Below are 14,708 nucleotides of genomic sequence, written 5' to 3' on the forward strand. Positions count from 1 at the left end.
CTGCCTGAGTCTCCATTCAGAGCCTGGAAAAGATGGGCAGCTGGAGGAGGTGGGGGGAGGGGCGGGTGCTGGGACCACGAGTACAATGGAGCCACAGTGTCCTACAGCAGGTAGTCCCCGAGGCAGCGAGCTGGCTGGATCTACTGACCTCGGAGATGTCCTTGGGCTTAAGGAGGCTCCACTGACCCGCTCCCTAGCATGCTCTGCCCACCTGTGGGCCCTTCCCCCTCTCCATCCTCACCAGCTGGAAGGAGATGATTTCCTTGACAATATGTGAGGTTGTATTGTTTTGTGGGAACGTAAGGGCTGTCTTAGTGGATCCGTCAGGCAAGGCTAGGCTTCGGTAACAAAATAACCCCGCCATCTCAGCACCTTAACACAGTGAAGATGTATGTCCCAATCTTTCCAAGTCCGAGGCTAGTGGGGCAATACCTTCCACCAATAGCTGCATCTCCGAGGTTGCCAGAGCAGGTGAAGGGAACTGAGGTTAATATAAGATGCTCTTAGAGGACAGGGTCTGGAAATGTTCTCCATCACTTCCCCTCTCATTCTATCTGCCTGAATTCAGACGTGGGATTCCCAACTTAACTGCAAGGGAGGCATGGGGAGGTCTTCCTGGGTGGTCGGAGAGAGGACACAGTGTGGGGAGCTTTGCAGCATCATCTCTGCCACACTTACGATCCAACCTAGGGAAATCGTGGCCCTGAGGTGCTGATAATTAGGAAGAGCCTTGCAGGCGAATGTTGGGAAACAAGAGTCTAAGCTGTGGGGCCTGGCTAACCCTGGATATGCAGAGGTTCTGTTCTCCTTCTGAGCCATCCTCAGAGGCTCCAGGTCTGACTTACCCGGGAGATAGGACATTTCCTTACCCTGATACCTGCATGGAATTTCCAGTCAGAAGACTCAAGTTTTTTGTGTCTGAGCTTCTCACCTTCACACAAATGCATTCATCTCTTCTGGAAATATTAAGCGATTAAGAAAAAATAAGCATTTGTTTGTTCATTTAGCAAATGTGTACTGAATACCCTTCTATGCCAGACATTGTGTTAGGTGCAAAGATTACAAAGACAATAAACCTGGGACTGTTCTCAAGGTAGCAAATATACCACAGCCATTGATGCTGGGAATGGGGTGGGTGCCAGGTACCCGGGGTGGGGCTAGAAGAGGACTTCTTGCCTGATCTGGAGGAGGTGGGTCAAGGCAGCCCCCTAGAAGAATCAGAGCCTGAACTGAGTCCCAACACACTTGTGGGGTTTGGCCATGGGAAGAGTGGGAATCCATTCCTGGCAAAGGAGCAACATTGACTTGGACCCCAAGCGGAGAGAGAACTGATGCCTTCAGAAACCAGAAAGGTGTTTGGAATGGTGGGGCATCGCCTCTGGGGTGGGAAGGGTGAATGGTGATGCTGGAATCCTCAGGTGTCTCCTGGGCCACACTGAGAGGTCTGGACGTTATTCTGAAGGATAGGATTTAAAGCAGCAGAGTAAAGTATGGTGATCGGATTTGTGCTTTAAAAAAACCACATGGGCCATTGGGTGGAGAATGGGTAAGAAGGGCAAGACCAGAACAGGGACACTGGTGGAGATAATCTTTGTGAGTCGGGTGGTGGATGTGCAGAGGGAGAGGGGGCAGATTTGAGAAGCAGCGGGGGTCATAGAATCAAAGACCTCACTGTTGAACATGTGGATGGATATGGGGAAATGGGGGTGGTTTTCCCTGTGAGAGGGAATCCCCGAGAATGAGTGGGCAGAAGAACAATGAGTTAATTCTGGGACCTATGGTGTTGAGGTACCTGTGGGGCAACCATGTACTGCTATACTTCAGACTCTAGAACAGTAGGTATGGAGCTTAGGACGGACAGGGAGCTGGAAATGTAGCCTTGAGGGTCATCAGGAAAGAGATGACAGTTGACAAGATTGTCCAGGGAGAGTGTGTAGGGTGGGACAAGACGCAGGGGAAATGGGGACCCCCAAGAATGAGCTGAGAAACAGGAGCTTGCCAAGGAGACTACTAAGGAATAGCAGAGACATAAGAGGAAAACAAGGAGAGAGCATGATGATGCCTTGGAAGCCACAGAGAAGAGGTTTCTAGAAGGAGGGAGAGAGAGATCAGCCATGCCAAATGTGAGAGGGGTCGAGAGAGACAAGGTGTGAGTGTCCCGTGGGATTGAACACACAGGTCACTCATGACCTCGGTGAGAACAACTCCCAAGGACTGGCCAGAGCAAAAGCCACATCAGAACAGGTCACAGTGTGGGCAGGAGGGGAAAAAGTGATGAGAGCTATTTAAACAACTCTCTTAAGAGTAGTCTGTGAGGGGGTGGTCAAAGGGGCATTCATTTTTATGAATCATTTTTTATTATGTAATATTGGACAGGTGAAACAGTAATGTGGTGGCAGCAGTTAAGCCAGGAAGCATAACGATAAAATAAACAATGAGCCCCATGTCCGTTTTAAGAGGTCACAGTCAGCTCTGCTTCGGTGCGCCCCTTGTGTCTGGCAGAGGGCACAGCGCCCAGGGAGGGCACAGTGGCTGCCAGGGGCCCCCAACCACCCAAGCAGAACAAAGGTAGCAGGTCACGAGGGTTGGGCCCGGGCTCTGGCTCTGTGGCACTAGAAGCTGGCAACTAGACCTGCTGTGCAAAGACCACAGTAGAGTCAGGTACAAATTTTTTAAATAGGGCAGCCAGTCCATCCACTAGCCAGTCACTCCAGAGCCCCCCACCATGACCCAGCTGGATTTGCAGGATAGGAAAATGAGCCAGGAGCTCTCCCTGACCCCCAGGAGCTCACACCCCAGACAGGAAGTGGTTGCAGAGCAGGCCAAATCACACCTGAGCAGTGACCGGAGCTGAGGATGTGATGTGAAAGGCAGACACCCGCCCTCCCCAGGCCGCCACCTGTGCCCTGACTCTGCTGTCACCTCTCCCCTCTGCCTCAGCCTTGCTGCCACCTCTCTGGCCGAGTCAGCCTCCCCAGTATCTTTCCATCCTTGGTGACTGAGGGTGACAGCGGGTCCGGGCCAGTCAAGGAACCAGGCAACTCACTGTAATTCTGAGCAAAACCCAGTTCTCATACCGCAGGGGGCCCTGCAAGCATCCCCGGGTGTCTAGGTCTCCATGACAACACAGAGGGCCTGCCGTTCAGATAGCCACGAAAGTCGCCTAGGGGAGGTTATAAAGAACTCTGAACACCCAGGGGCTTCACCCCTTTCCAGACTAGAGCCCTACATGGAGCTACAGTCCGAAGGCCAGAGATCCTGGCCACCTTCTCCCTTCCTCTGACCTCAAGGGAGTGACTTATTCTCAACCAGCTCCCTGATCCATACACTGGGGATGAGCCATGCCCGGCTGGCTCATGGGCTCCAGGGAGGATAATATGAGGTTTATGGAAAGGGCCTTGTCCACTATGAAGTGAGCCTACAGGTATGGCCGCTCTCCCCGTCATAGGGTTGGGGGAAGCGTGGCCTGCCTGAGGAGCCCACGGGACCTTGTTTTCATGATGGGGATGGTGGGATAAAATCCCAACCACAATTCAGATGAGCACACACACGTTGCTCTGGGGGAGTGTGACACTGCAGAACAAAAAGCATTTCTCTAAATTTTGTGTTAATGCTTATTTATTTTTGAGAGAGAGAGAGAAAGAAAGAGTGTGAGCAAGAGCAGGGCAGAGAGAAAGGGAGACACAGAATCTGAAGCAGGCTCCAGGCTCCGAGCTGTCAGCGCAGAACCTGACACGGGGCTCGAACCCACGAACCATGAGATTATGACCTGAGCCGACATCGTACGCTCAACCATCTGAGCCACCCGGGTGCCCCTGAATCAAAAAGCTAAACTGACACTGGGTTCAAATCTTGTCTACTACACTTTTGCCACGTGATCCTGGACAAATCCTTTGTTCCCCACTCTGTGACGTGGGGCTAGCGATCCATGCGTTGTGGGCTTGCTGTGAATAGGAAATGAGCTATCGTTGGAAAGCCCTTTTTTGCGCACAGAGCAGATGCTTCCTCGATGCTGACGGCGTCCCGGCCAGGCTGCTGTGTGACTAAACCGCCCTCCTCTCCGCTCTGTGCCAGCAGGTCCGGCCTCTGTTCCCCTGTGAGGAGCAGCCACGGCCCAGCAAGATGTCCCGGCACCACAGCCGCTTCGAACGAGACTACCGCGTGGGCTGGGACCGCCGAGAGTGGAGCGCCAACGGTACGCATGGGACCACCAGCATCTGCAGCGCCACCGCGGGGGCCGGTGGCGGCTCAGCCAGTAGCCTCAGCGCCCGGCCCGGCCTCTTGCCGCTGCCCGTGGTGCCGTCCCGGCTGCCCACGCCCGCCACCGCCCCAGCTCCCTGCACTACCGGCAGCGGTGAGGCCATCACCAGCCTCGTGGCCAGCTCTGCCTCCGCCGTCACCACCAAGGTAAGCCCGGCGTCCCCTCCGAGCAGGAGCCGAGCAGAGGGTCGTGGCTTCCCCTGAAGGTCTGTGCACCAGTCACCACCTTCTCCAGAGCATTGGCGTCCCTGGGGCTGGGCCAGCCGACGGTTCAAGTGAAAGCTCACATGATTTTGTTTGCCGTAAAGTCTCTCTCTGTGACTAACTTGTAAGACAAGCAGGTGGTGAGGCCATTTGTTGTCTTATGCCATGTTGACAAAGTGCTTTTTAATTTGTGTAGGGACAGTGAACTCCAAGTTGGCAATAAAGATTCCCTAAATAGGTGACTTTAGACCATGTAAGTCCCCCCGCTTCGGGGGCACCAGTGACTTAGGTTTGCAAGAAGGTAGTCACCAGCAGTAAGGCATAAACGGTCATAAATCTACTACTTGGTAACTACTCTGCTGAGAATTCTCCCATCCACTGTGCCTTCCAAGCCTCAGGTAACCCCGTGGATCGCTACTTTTGTCCCCACCTGATGGTTGGGGATACTGAGATACACCAAGTCTGTGAGAGCTGGTCCGAGGCTGGACCTTCACTGGGGCCCAGGCCTTGGGCCCCAGCAGTCAGCTTCAGGGGCATCATCTCCAGGCCATTCCCTCTCTTCTGGAGGTGGCTCCAGCCTTGGGAATGACCGCAGAAACCAGGCTGCATTACTGACTGAGATACTGAAATGAAAATGTCACCAAGTCTCATGCCTGGCTTCAGGCTGAGCTGGTCCCCCTCACGCTGCTCAGAGCCCCTCAGGATCCAGGACCTTCCAGGGACCAGGACCCGCACCGGTGGCAGGAAGCCTGTTTATGGCCATCCTGCTTCCTTGGAGGATCAGGGGCTCTGCAGGCCGCCTTTGCCTCGGCCAGCCATTCACAGCCGCCTCCCAGGAGCCAGCGTGTGCGTGCGTGCGTGCGTGCATGTGTGTGTGTGTGTGTGTGTGTGTGTGTGTGTGTCTAGTGTTTTCTTCCCTGCTTTCATAAAAGTTGCGGGAGAAGTTAAAGGCGGGGGAGGCCCGGCGCAGCCATTGTGAGGTGGCCGTGGCGTTGGAAAGCTGCACTCCAGGTGTGCTGTGCCTTTGTCTCTGTGATTTTCAAATCTCCCTTTCAGCCCTGCTTCCCATTAATAACTGAGCGCTGCCGGCCCAGAGCCCAGTGGAGGCCCGAGACAATGGAGCTATTGGAGGCCAGCTCGGAGCACACTGACATCTTGCTGCAGTGCCTTATTGATTTTATTTTCCTGTTATGAAAACACCTCCCCACTGAGATGGGGAGGGAAGGAATGTTGGATGCAGGAGAGGAGATAGAGAGTTATTTGGGCACGACGCCCCCAGACCAGCCAAACGCATTCCTTCCCTGGGCACCAACCCCCAGAACTTCCCCAATGCAGCGACCTCTGCCCGGTGGAGCCAGTCGGCTGCCCCGCCAGCCACATCTGGCGGCCACTCAGAAGGCCAGCTGTTGGCCATCTGGACAATGGCAGCTTCTGGAGCTGACCACTGGGGGCTCCGGGTCGGGAGAGAGAAACTGGACCTGGGAGCCCGCTTGACGATTTCTGCCCTCTCTGGATGGAGGCCTTTTTATGGATGCTGTCAGGCTGCACCAGGGACAGGGGGTTGGCCCTCCAGGCAAGGGAGCTGGAGGGGACTCAGTGGTGAGGGCCTCTCACACAGGGCTGCCCCGCCCACACAGCTCCTGCTTTGCTCCCAAACAGCTTGATATTCACCATCCCTGACTGGCAGGGCCCCAAACCACAGCACATGGGAGGAGAGGAACCCAGCCTCTGATGGAAAACAGCAACTGGGGGAGCTGGGGAGCATTGCATTGATAGGGGAGGGGGCCAAAAGTTCATGCCCGTGGGACAGCCAGCTCCTTGGCACATGTCCCCTCTGTTACCATCTCCAGCCCTGCTCCAGACCTGCAAGGGCTTGTCCGGTCAAAGAAAGGTACCTGCTTACATCCGGGATTTTTCGAGGTGCTCAGGAGAATGGGGTGTGCAGCAGAAAAGGAAGACAGCAGCCAGCGGCAGCTTCTGTCCAGAACGCTGTCACTGAATTTGGGCCATGGCGGTGCCTCTCTGCCATCTGGCCAAGCTGCTACCCGCCCCCCCAGACGCCTGTCTCCCTGCCTATTTGTCTAACCCCATGCTAGCACCACATCAACTGACAGGCAGGCCCAAACTGGGGTATCTGTGGTTTCCCTGGTCAGCAAGCTGCATCTTTACCGAGTAGCCAAGGGCTAGCACTTGCCCTCGGCAAACACATAGGTCAGGATATGACAAGTCTGTGGCCTGGACACTGTGACTGAGTGACCCGAGAATGTCTCTCCCATTGAGGTTATTGGCAGAGACAGCTTAGTGTTGTGGATAAAGACAGACTGGGGAGCCAGGGTGCCCAGGTTTGAATTCTGCCCTATCTCTTGTTAGCTGAGCAACCCTGAACGAGTTACTTAACCTCTCTGTGCCTTGCTCCTATAAAATGGGAACAGGTAGTGTTACCTGCCTGCCAGAGTTGTGAAGATCGTGTGAGTTAAAATACATATAAAGTGCTCAGAACAGAGCCGAGTGGTACATGGTAAATCTTGTATAGGGGTTGTTACCACAGCCGCCGTTGTCACTATCACCCAGGTAAAGCCTAGGGGACAAGGACATGCCCCTGGAAGGAAGAGGGATCATTTCCAACCTCACCAAGAGAAAAAAGTAGGTCTTCAGTTAAGAAACAGGAGGTAGGCCCCACACAGGCGGGGAAAGCACCTTGTGTTTCTGAGTGGTTACCATTCACACCAATCTGTGACATGGAGGCATGACATGACCAAGGGGACACGGCAGCAAGAAGAGCTAGAGGGAGGACATCTAGGGGGCCCCACACTAACCCTGAAGCCAGCATTGCCCGGTAAGCCTGACAGACAGTGGAGTGAAGGGATTTTAAAGCTTTTTCAGCCATGGGACCCCTTCCTCCAAGGAAAGCCCAGTGTGTACCCAGGGCCAAGACCCTACTCTGGTGGAAGGTGGCTGAGGGAGGGGGCTGCGTGGAAGCCAGGCGCAGCGCCCTGTGTTCCTGCTGCCCTGGAGTGTGGTGATGGCTGCTTGAACATACCAGCATGCCTTCCTCAGTGAAGGGTCTGGCACCACGAGCGGGCCAGGGTCACACCCAAGGACTCAGGGAAAGGCCCCCAAGGTGACTCTCGGGGACAAGTGTCAGTGCTGCCAGGCCTTAGCGTCCCCCCAGGCTGGGCATGGAGCAGGTGTCACATCTCTCTGGGGGCTGGGGGCCACCAGTGGCATCCGATGCCATTGCCACTGATGCAGAGACGGCCTGTCCCCTCTCTTGCCCCTAGTCCCGTGGGCCTGCTCACCCTCTCACTCTCAGTGCTAGGACTGCATCTTCCAGGCCATGGGAGGACCGTCCCAGCTCCCCAGGGTAGGGACGGCTGGCTGTGTGCCCTAGGGCTGGTTAGTGAGGTGATGACAATTCTTTCTGTCACCGCTGCCTTAGGCCTGAGTTGAGTTTTATGTTTCTTCGTTTTTCTGTGACCTGAGGATTTCTAGCTGGTCTTTGATGAAAGGCCAGTTGGACAAGCACAGATTCCGGGCCATTGAGGTAGGGGAGGGCATGACCAAATGACACACACACAGACACACACACACACACACACACGCCCGCAAGTCCCCAGAGCCTCAGAGGAACACAGTGACCGTGCCCTCCGGCCTCTCTATTTTGCCTGTCAGAAGAATGAGGCTCAGAGAAAACAAGACTTGCCAAGGGCCCCCAGTGAGTGAGAAATGGACCACCTGGGCTGCCTCCTTTCCCCAGGCCGCCTGGCACAGCGCGTTCTCCATGGTAACCGTTACTGTGGCATTGTTACGGTAACTTTTCCCATCCCTCCATCCACCTCCTCGACAGCAGATACCAATGTGCAAGAAAATGGGCATATTTACTTTTTGGGTTAGGTAGGAAAATTTAGCCTGATGATTTTGTCGACTCTCCATCGTACAGCTAGTGAGGGCTTCAAGCTGTCGAACCATGGCAGAACTGGGTTTGAATCTGACCTCTGCCTCCCAGGAGATGAGTATGTCTCTGAACCTCAGTTTCTTTGTCTATAAAATGGGAACAATCATAGGGTCTTCCTCGCAAAGATGGTGTGGGGATTGGTTAAGTCATTTTAAAAAGCTAAATCAGAGATTGGGTCAGACAAGTATCTGTCCTATTCGGGTAAACCCGGCTCCCAGGCAGTTGGTGCTGGCAGGACCCTCTCTGGACCGTCCCCTCCCCCTGACTGTGGCGGCATGAGGTTACCGGGAGCTTGGACAGCCCTGTTCCTGGCCCACCGCTGCCACTCTGGGCTGCAGGGTGGTCAAGCCCCCTGCGGCGGGGGCAGGAAGGCGGAGCTGAGAAGCTGGACCATGACTCCCGGGCCAGGCCTGTTCGTGGGGCAGAAAGGAAACTCCACTGTCCTGCAGTTGCTGCTGCATGAAATTTAAATTATTCTCAGCAAACCTGCCTGACAGATGAAACAGAAAAGGGACGGCTTCATAAAATGCAATTTCGTTCTTGAAAGAACGGACCTTGCAGAATCCTGGCTGATGCCTGTGAAATGTGTTGGGGGCTTTTTTTCCTTGTGGTCAGGAGCACTCGTGCTGAAACATTCCCATCGTTCCATGGAGCTAAGCCCTTGAAAATAAATCTGGGCTGGGAAGAGAGAGACATAGCCTGTGTCAGAGGCCTGAGGAAAACCTAAAGGGGCCGTGAGGTCTGTAGGCTCCATCCTCTGAGCGCCAAACACCCAGATTTTTTACATTTATGAGCCACCACTTTTAGGGTGGATATATGTCATCAGAGAGACGGCCCCGGCAACAGCGTCTTCCTCGTACCCTCTAAACTCTCTGGAGAGATGCCCTGCGTGGGGGAGATGATCTGGGATTTCTGTGGGGAATCATGTGAATGACCTCAAAGCTCTGCCTGGCGGGCCCCTCCCCTCGTGTGGCTCCGGTGTCCACAAATGGATAAGGATGCTTTTGCACAGCTACAGAATGAGAAGCAGACCACCCTCTACTCTTGTATTCACACTGGTTGGGAGAATCCCTCCAGTCCCCTTTGTGGTGAATTTCCAGACTGTGCGTGATTTTATCCAGAAGCCTGTTCTTGCTCCGTGAATGAGAATTTGTGATTTCCCTCGTGATAAATTATCAGGCACTGATCACGCGTCGTGAGGCAGCTTGTGCATGTTCGTGCCGAGCTGATGGGTTTTGCCTGCACTTTGAGGTGCCGCCACGGTTTGGATTGTATCTTCATTGACTTCAAACCCATCTGTCAGTCATGAAATGTGTACAGTTGAAAAATGCCCTGATTTCCAAAGCATCCATTTCAAAACCTACAGTCCAGGGAGGGCGGACCGGAGTGGCTTGAACTCAAATTTGTGACTAAAGGGGCAAAAAAGAAGGGAGAACACTCTGCATTCTACCGCATTTGTAAGGGGTAAACCACCTAGGTTAGCTTTTGCTACAGAACAATCATTCAAAAACTTGGTGGCTTAAACCTTCACAGTTCTGTGAGCTGGCTGTCCGTTCTGGTCTGGGCCGACTCTCTCATTTGTATGCGGTCAGCTGCAGGTTGGCTCAGGGTGGCTGGTCGGGGTTGGCCTCACCCACACATCTGTGCTTCGCAGCCCATCAGCCAGGGAGTCTCAGTCCCCCTCCGTGTGGCCTGCCATCCTCTATCCAGCTAGCTGGGGCTTGTCCACGTGGTGGACTCAGGCTTCCAAGAGCAGCAAGGGGGCAAGACTCCGTGCACGAGGGCTTTTGAAAGCTCTGCTTGAGGCACGTTTGCTGAAATCCCGCTAGCGCAAGAAGTCTCACGGCCAAGCCAGATTCCAGGAGTGGGCAGAGAGACCCTGGCTCTCGACAGCACCGCGTTGCAAAGGGGCAGACACATAAGGATGGGAAGCATTTGTGGTCATTTCTGCAACATACCTCCAGGCTTTCCAGCACACTTGCTCAAAGCCACGGCTCACATGCCTTAGGCAGAAAGGACAGGTCAATCTGTTACTCTCCTCTACATGGCCTGGTGCAGGAAATCAATATGGGACCTGCATAATGTAAACACACTGGGGCTACACACATCCCATCCACACCAAGAGCTGCCTAGTGAGGTCTGAAAGAAGGGCCCAACAAGGATTGTGTTGCCAGAGAGAAGGAGGGGCAGCTGGCCGCCAGGGAACCTCACAGGGTGCATTTACCTTAAGAACCCATGGCTGGCCGGGACTTGGCCCTCACGTGATCCCGTCACTGCCCCAAAGTTGGTGGGACTGGGGCATAGCCGTTCCCAGGATATTCTCACAGATAGAGGCTGACCTGTGACTAAGAATGTTAAAAAACCACCCCGAGGAGACCACCTTCATGGGTTTTGACCAGTGAATTTCTCCCTGTGAGAATCCGCATGGGAAACAGATTCTCAACAGAAGACTTTCTGACGAGCCTGAAATCAGGAAAGGGAGCCAGTTATGTGGTGCAAATGTTCAGGAGCCGAAAATTGGACAGCCCCACGGCTCTTTCTCCCTAATAGGCTAAATCCCATGCAATTTCCCAAAAAGCCCTTGGAAAGGCCTCTTCTTAAATTAAATTAGGTTTTCTGCGAACAGCGTCATTCAAGATGAACATAAATCTACTTCTTATTCACTTTTAATGGTTTTCCCTGTTTTACTTAATTACTCATGTTGCAATTAAACATTTTTTTTCATAGCAAAAGGACAGTATTTTAGCTACATTATGGGTTAAATAGGCTTTGGAGAACTAGCCTGGGAGTCTCATCACCGTTTATAACATTGTTTTTTATAGGGAAAGTATGTTCCAAAATCTAAACAGCCAAATTACAAATGAACTTTCAGAACCCAACCCATTTGTTAACTGGGAACTGTCTGCAATGCTAAAAATAACTCAGGGAAATAAACATAAAAACGAGAGCTCAACACCCCTTGGTATCATTTGTTCCCCATCAGCATCTGAAGCTCTCGTTCAATTTCAGGCAGGAGGATTTTCTCCAAACCCAGACTGACCCTGTCCCCATGTTACTCACTTCCATGACACAGGCCACCAAATTGGCTTGAGCCCTCCCAAAGCATAATGCCATCGAGAAGAGTCACTGCAAAGTCCCCGCAGAGCTAAACTGATGTAACGTGACAGATTATCAATCAGTTTCAGCGCCCCGTTCGCTGCCCTGAAATGAAGGCTCAGGAGAACTCTGTGCTTCTCTGGCTACCTTCTCCACTAGTCATGTTCATTTGCATCCTGAATTTGCCTCTGTAGAACCCGTAGGCAAGAAACCTCATTTTCCTCTGGAAAATAAGGGCCCTACGCACTCAGCAGAGCATCAGCATACATTCAGAGGCTGCTGGCACATATATTGACGGGGTGGGAGCCCTGTGGTCCCAGCCTCCTCTCTCCTGCCTCTTACTGGAGATGGATGAACACATCGGACCCTCTGGCACCACGAGAGAAGTCCTTGGGGCTGGACAAGGTGCACACTGATAGCAGAGGGCCAGTGGTCAGCACCTCCCTGCCTGGACTTAAACTCCTGGCTGCTGGCTGCCATGGTCCCTTAAGGAAAACACTCTTTAGTACCCACATGGGGTTCTCATTAGGTCTACTTCTTTTTTTTTTTTTTTTTTTACATTTATGATTTGTGCTCTAGTTTTTTATTTATTTTTATTTTATTTATTTAACTTACATCCAACTTAGCATATAGTGCAACAATGATTTCAGGAGTAGATTCCTTAATGCCTCTTACCCATTTAGCCCCTTCCCCCTCCCACCACCCCTCCAGTAACCCTCTGTTCTCCATATTTAAGAGTCTCTTATGTTTTGCCTGCCTCCCTGTTTTTATATTATTTTTGCTTCCCTTCCCTTGTGTTCTAACTGTTCTGTTTCTTAAATTTCTCATATGAGTGAAATCATATGACATTTGTCTTCCTCTATTTCACTTAGCATAATACCCTCCAGTCCCATCCACATGGTTGCAAATGGCAAGGTTTCATCCTTTTTGATTGCTGAGTAATACTCCATTGTGTGTGTGGGTGTGTATATATATATATATATATATATATATATATACACACCCACACACCACCTCTTCTTTATCCATTCATCCATTGTTGGACATCTGGGCTCTTTCCATACTTTGGCTATCATCGATAGTGCTGCTATAAACATTGGGCTGCATGTGCCCCTTTGAAACAGCACACCTGTATCCCTTGGGTAAATACCTAGTAGTGCAATTGCTGGGTTGCAGAGTAGTTCTATTTTCAATTTTTTGAGGAACCTCCATACAGTTTTCCAGAGTGGCTGCAGCAGTTTGCATTCCCACCAGCAGTGCAAAAGAGACCCTCTTTCTCCACATCCTCGCCAATATCTGTTGTTGCCTGAGTTGTTAATGTTAGCCATTCTGACAGGTGTGAGGTGGTATCTCATTGTGGTTTTGATTTGTATTTCCCTGATGATGCGTGATGTTGAGCATTTTTTCATGTGTCAGTTAGCCATCTGGATGTCTTCTTCGGAGAAGTGTCATTAGACCTACTTTTGAGCCAAGGCATTTTGGTTAAGCTTGCTGTCCCTACCCCCTACTCCTATCCTCTTTCACCCTTAGAAGCCACAAGGGCTTCCCCATAGGCCACTCCTTGGGCTGTCAGAAAGCAAGGCTCCTCACCTGCCCAGACAGAGCAGGGGTGCTAGAGGGAGTCCCGCACACCTGGAGTGGGGAGGAATCAAAGCCCAAGGGACTCCCCATGGCCAAGAGGCTGATCTTGAGGAACCGAGGAGAGTTGAAAGGATCCCAATCACTCATCCTTTTGGAGTTGACCTCTTTATTTTAAAAACCCGGATTTAAATGACTGAGGGTAAGCTGAAATAGAAGGACAGACTCATGAGGCCAGCTTCATGGACAGCCATCCTAGGCCAGTCTGCTTCCAGCTGGCTGTCAGGTGTAGACCAGGGGACTCCCATGCTGAGACCTCTGTCTCTAGTCAAGAGAAGATTTACCCAGCTCTGCCCGGTGCACCAGGCCCCAGCTCTAACTCTTCTGTGATCCTCTTTGCGATTCTAGAACAGCATCTGCCTTGAGGTTACCTTGGGGGAGCTCCTCTGGCAGCACAGACAGCTTCTGAACACAGGGTAGCCTTTTTCTAGGTTAAAAGAAACCCAACTCCACACCACAGTGGCACTGAACATGATTTCAGATTCTTGACCTGCTACTTAAAGAATTCCTTCATCAGGTTAGAAGTGGCCCTAAGGCTGGAAGGTAGGGTAGAGGGGGAGGAATAAGGAGGTAGAATGGCCAAGCCTGCAAGTGAACAGATAGCTGTCATCGTGCCAGCGCAGGACGTGGAGAACCTCGCCAGGCCTGTCAGAATGACCTTCGAGGTCTGTAAGGGTGTTGCTGGCTGTCTACCTGATGTCCATTTTCTTTCCCTCTTCCTTCCTACCAGAACCTCAGTTCTGGTCAGGTATCTACCACCTCTCATGCTTTGGGGAAATTGAACCCTAGGCCCTACTGGAATTGTGATGGTTCTAAGCCAGGTGTTGGTGATCCCCTTCCCCCTGGTCATCATGGGTTTAGGAAGGGTCATGTGACCCACTTATAGCCATGGAACATGAGAGTAATACTGTCCAGAGGCTTTGGGGAAAGTTTCTTTCCTTCTAAAGAGTCACAAGAAGAAGGCCATCTTTCTTCCTCTCTATTGCCATATCTGGACATGATGCCTTGAACCATCATGCTACAGACCTGAGGATGAAACCAACATGGGATAGAAATAGAATAGACAGAATAGAAAAACACAAGAGAATTCCGGATATATGGAACCAGAGCCCTAATGTTGCATTGCTGTCTGCCTCTGGGCTTCTTGATATGTGAGCTAATACATTTCACAGTTGAATAAAAAATAAACAAAGCACAACTGCCTCCATTGCACGGATGGCTTCCTGATGACAGCATGGGTGCCTTCATCCATCTCCCAGACCTCACCTGGCACATTGACTTGCCAAAAACAGCCGCAGTGACCTTTGTGAGTGCCCTCTACCTGTTATTCATTCATTTCAGCACTCCCTGCTATCTACAGGGGTTCTGCTATCCATTGCTTCCCTAAATGCCAACACCGGGACATAGACTACTATCGCCACACTCCTGTGTTTTCGTGGGGCCGTGTTTCCGGCTGAGGGAAATCCACCAACACACTGAGTGCCTGAACCATGGGTCACTTGAGAGTTCACCCCTGCCACCTACTTCAGCCACAATTCCCAGACATATAAAGAAT

At 52.1% G+C, this 14,708-nt stretch overlaps 1 protein-coding gene across 3 annotated transcripts in view; it reads left to right on the top strand.

The window, feature by feature from the left end:
- KLHL29 (kelch like family member 29) overlaps positions 1-14,708 on the top strand; it is a 311,668-nt gene that overhangs the window by 162,594 nt on the left and 134,366 nt on the right. For 2 of the 3 annotated variants that reach the window (XM_058682643.1, XM_058682645.1), the window contains exon 3: positions 4,078-4,407. In XM_058682643.1, the coding sequence (XP_058538626.1) occupies positions 4,123-4,407 (285 nt within the window). In that variant the 5' untranslated portion in view covers positions 4,078-4,122. Of the gene's footprint in view, positions 1-4,074; positions 4,408-14,708 lie in introns of all 3 variants that reach the window. The other variant, XM_058682644.1, reaches the window with a different exon arrangement.

This window comes from Neofelis nebulosa, chromosome 9, assembly GCF_028018385.1.
Source record: "Neofelis nebulosa isolate mNeoNeb1 chromosome 9, mNeoNeb1.pri, whole genome shotgun sequence".
NCBI classification, from domain to species: Eukaryota; Metazoa; Chordata; class Mammalia; order Carnivora; family Felidae; genus Neofelis; species Neofelis nebulosa.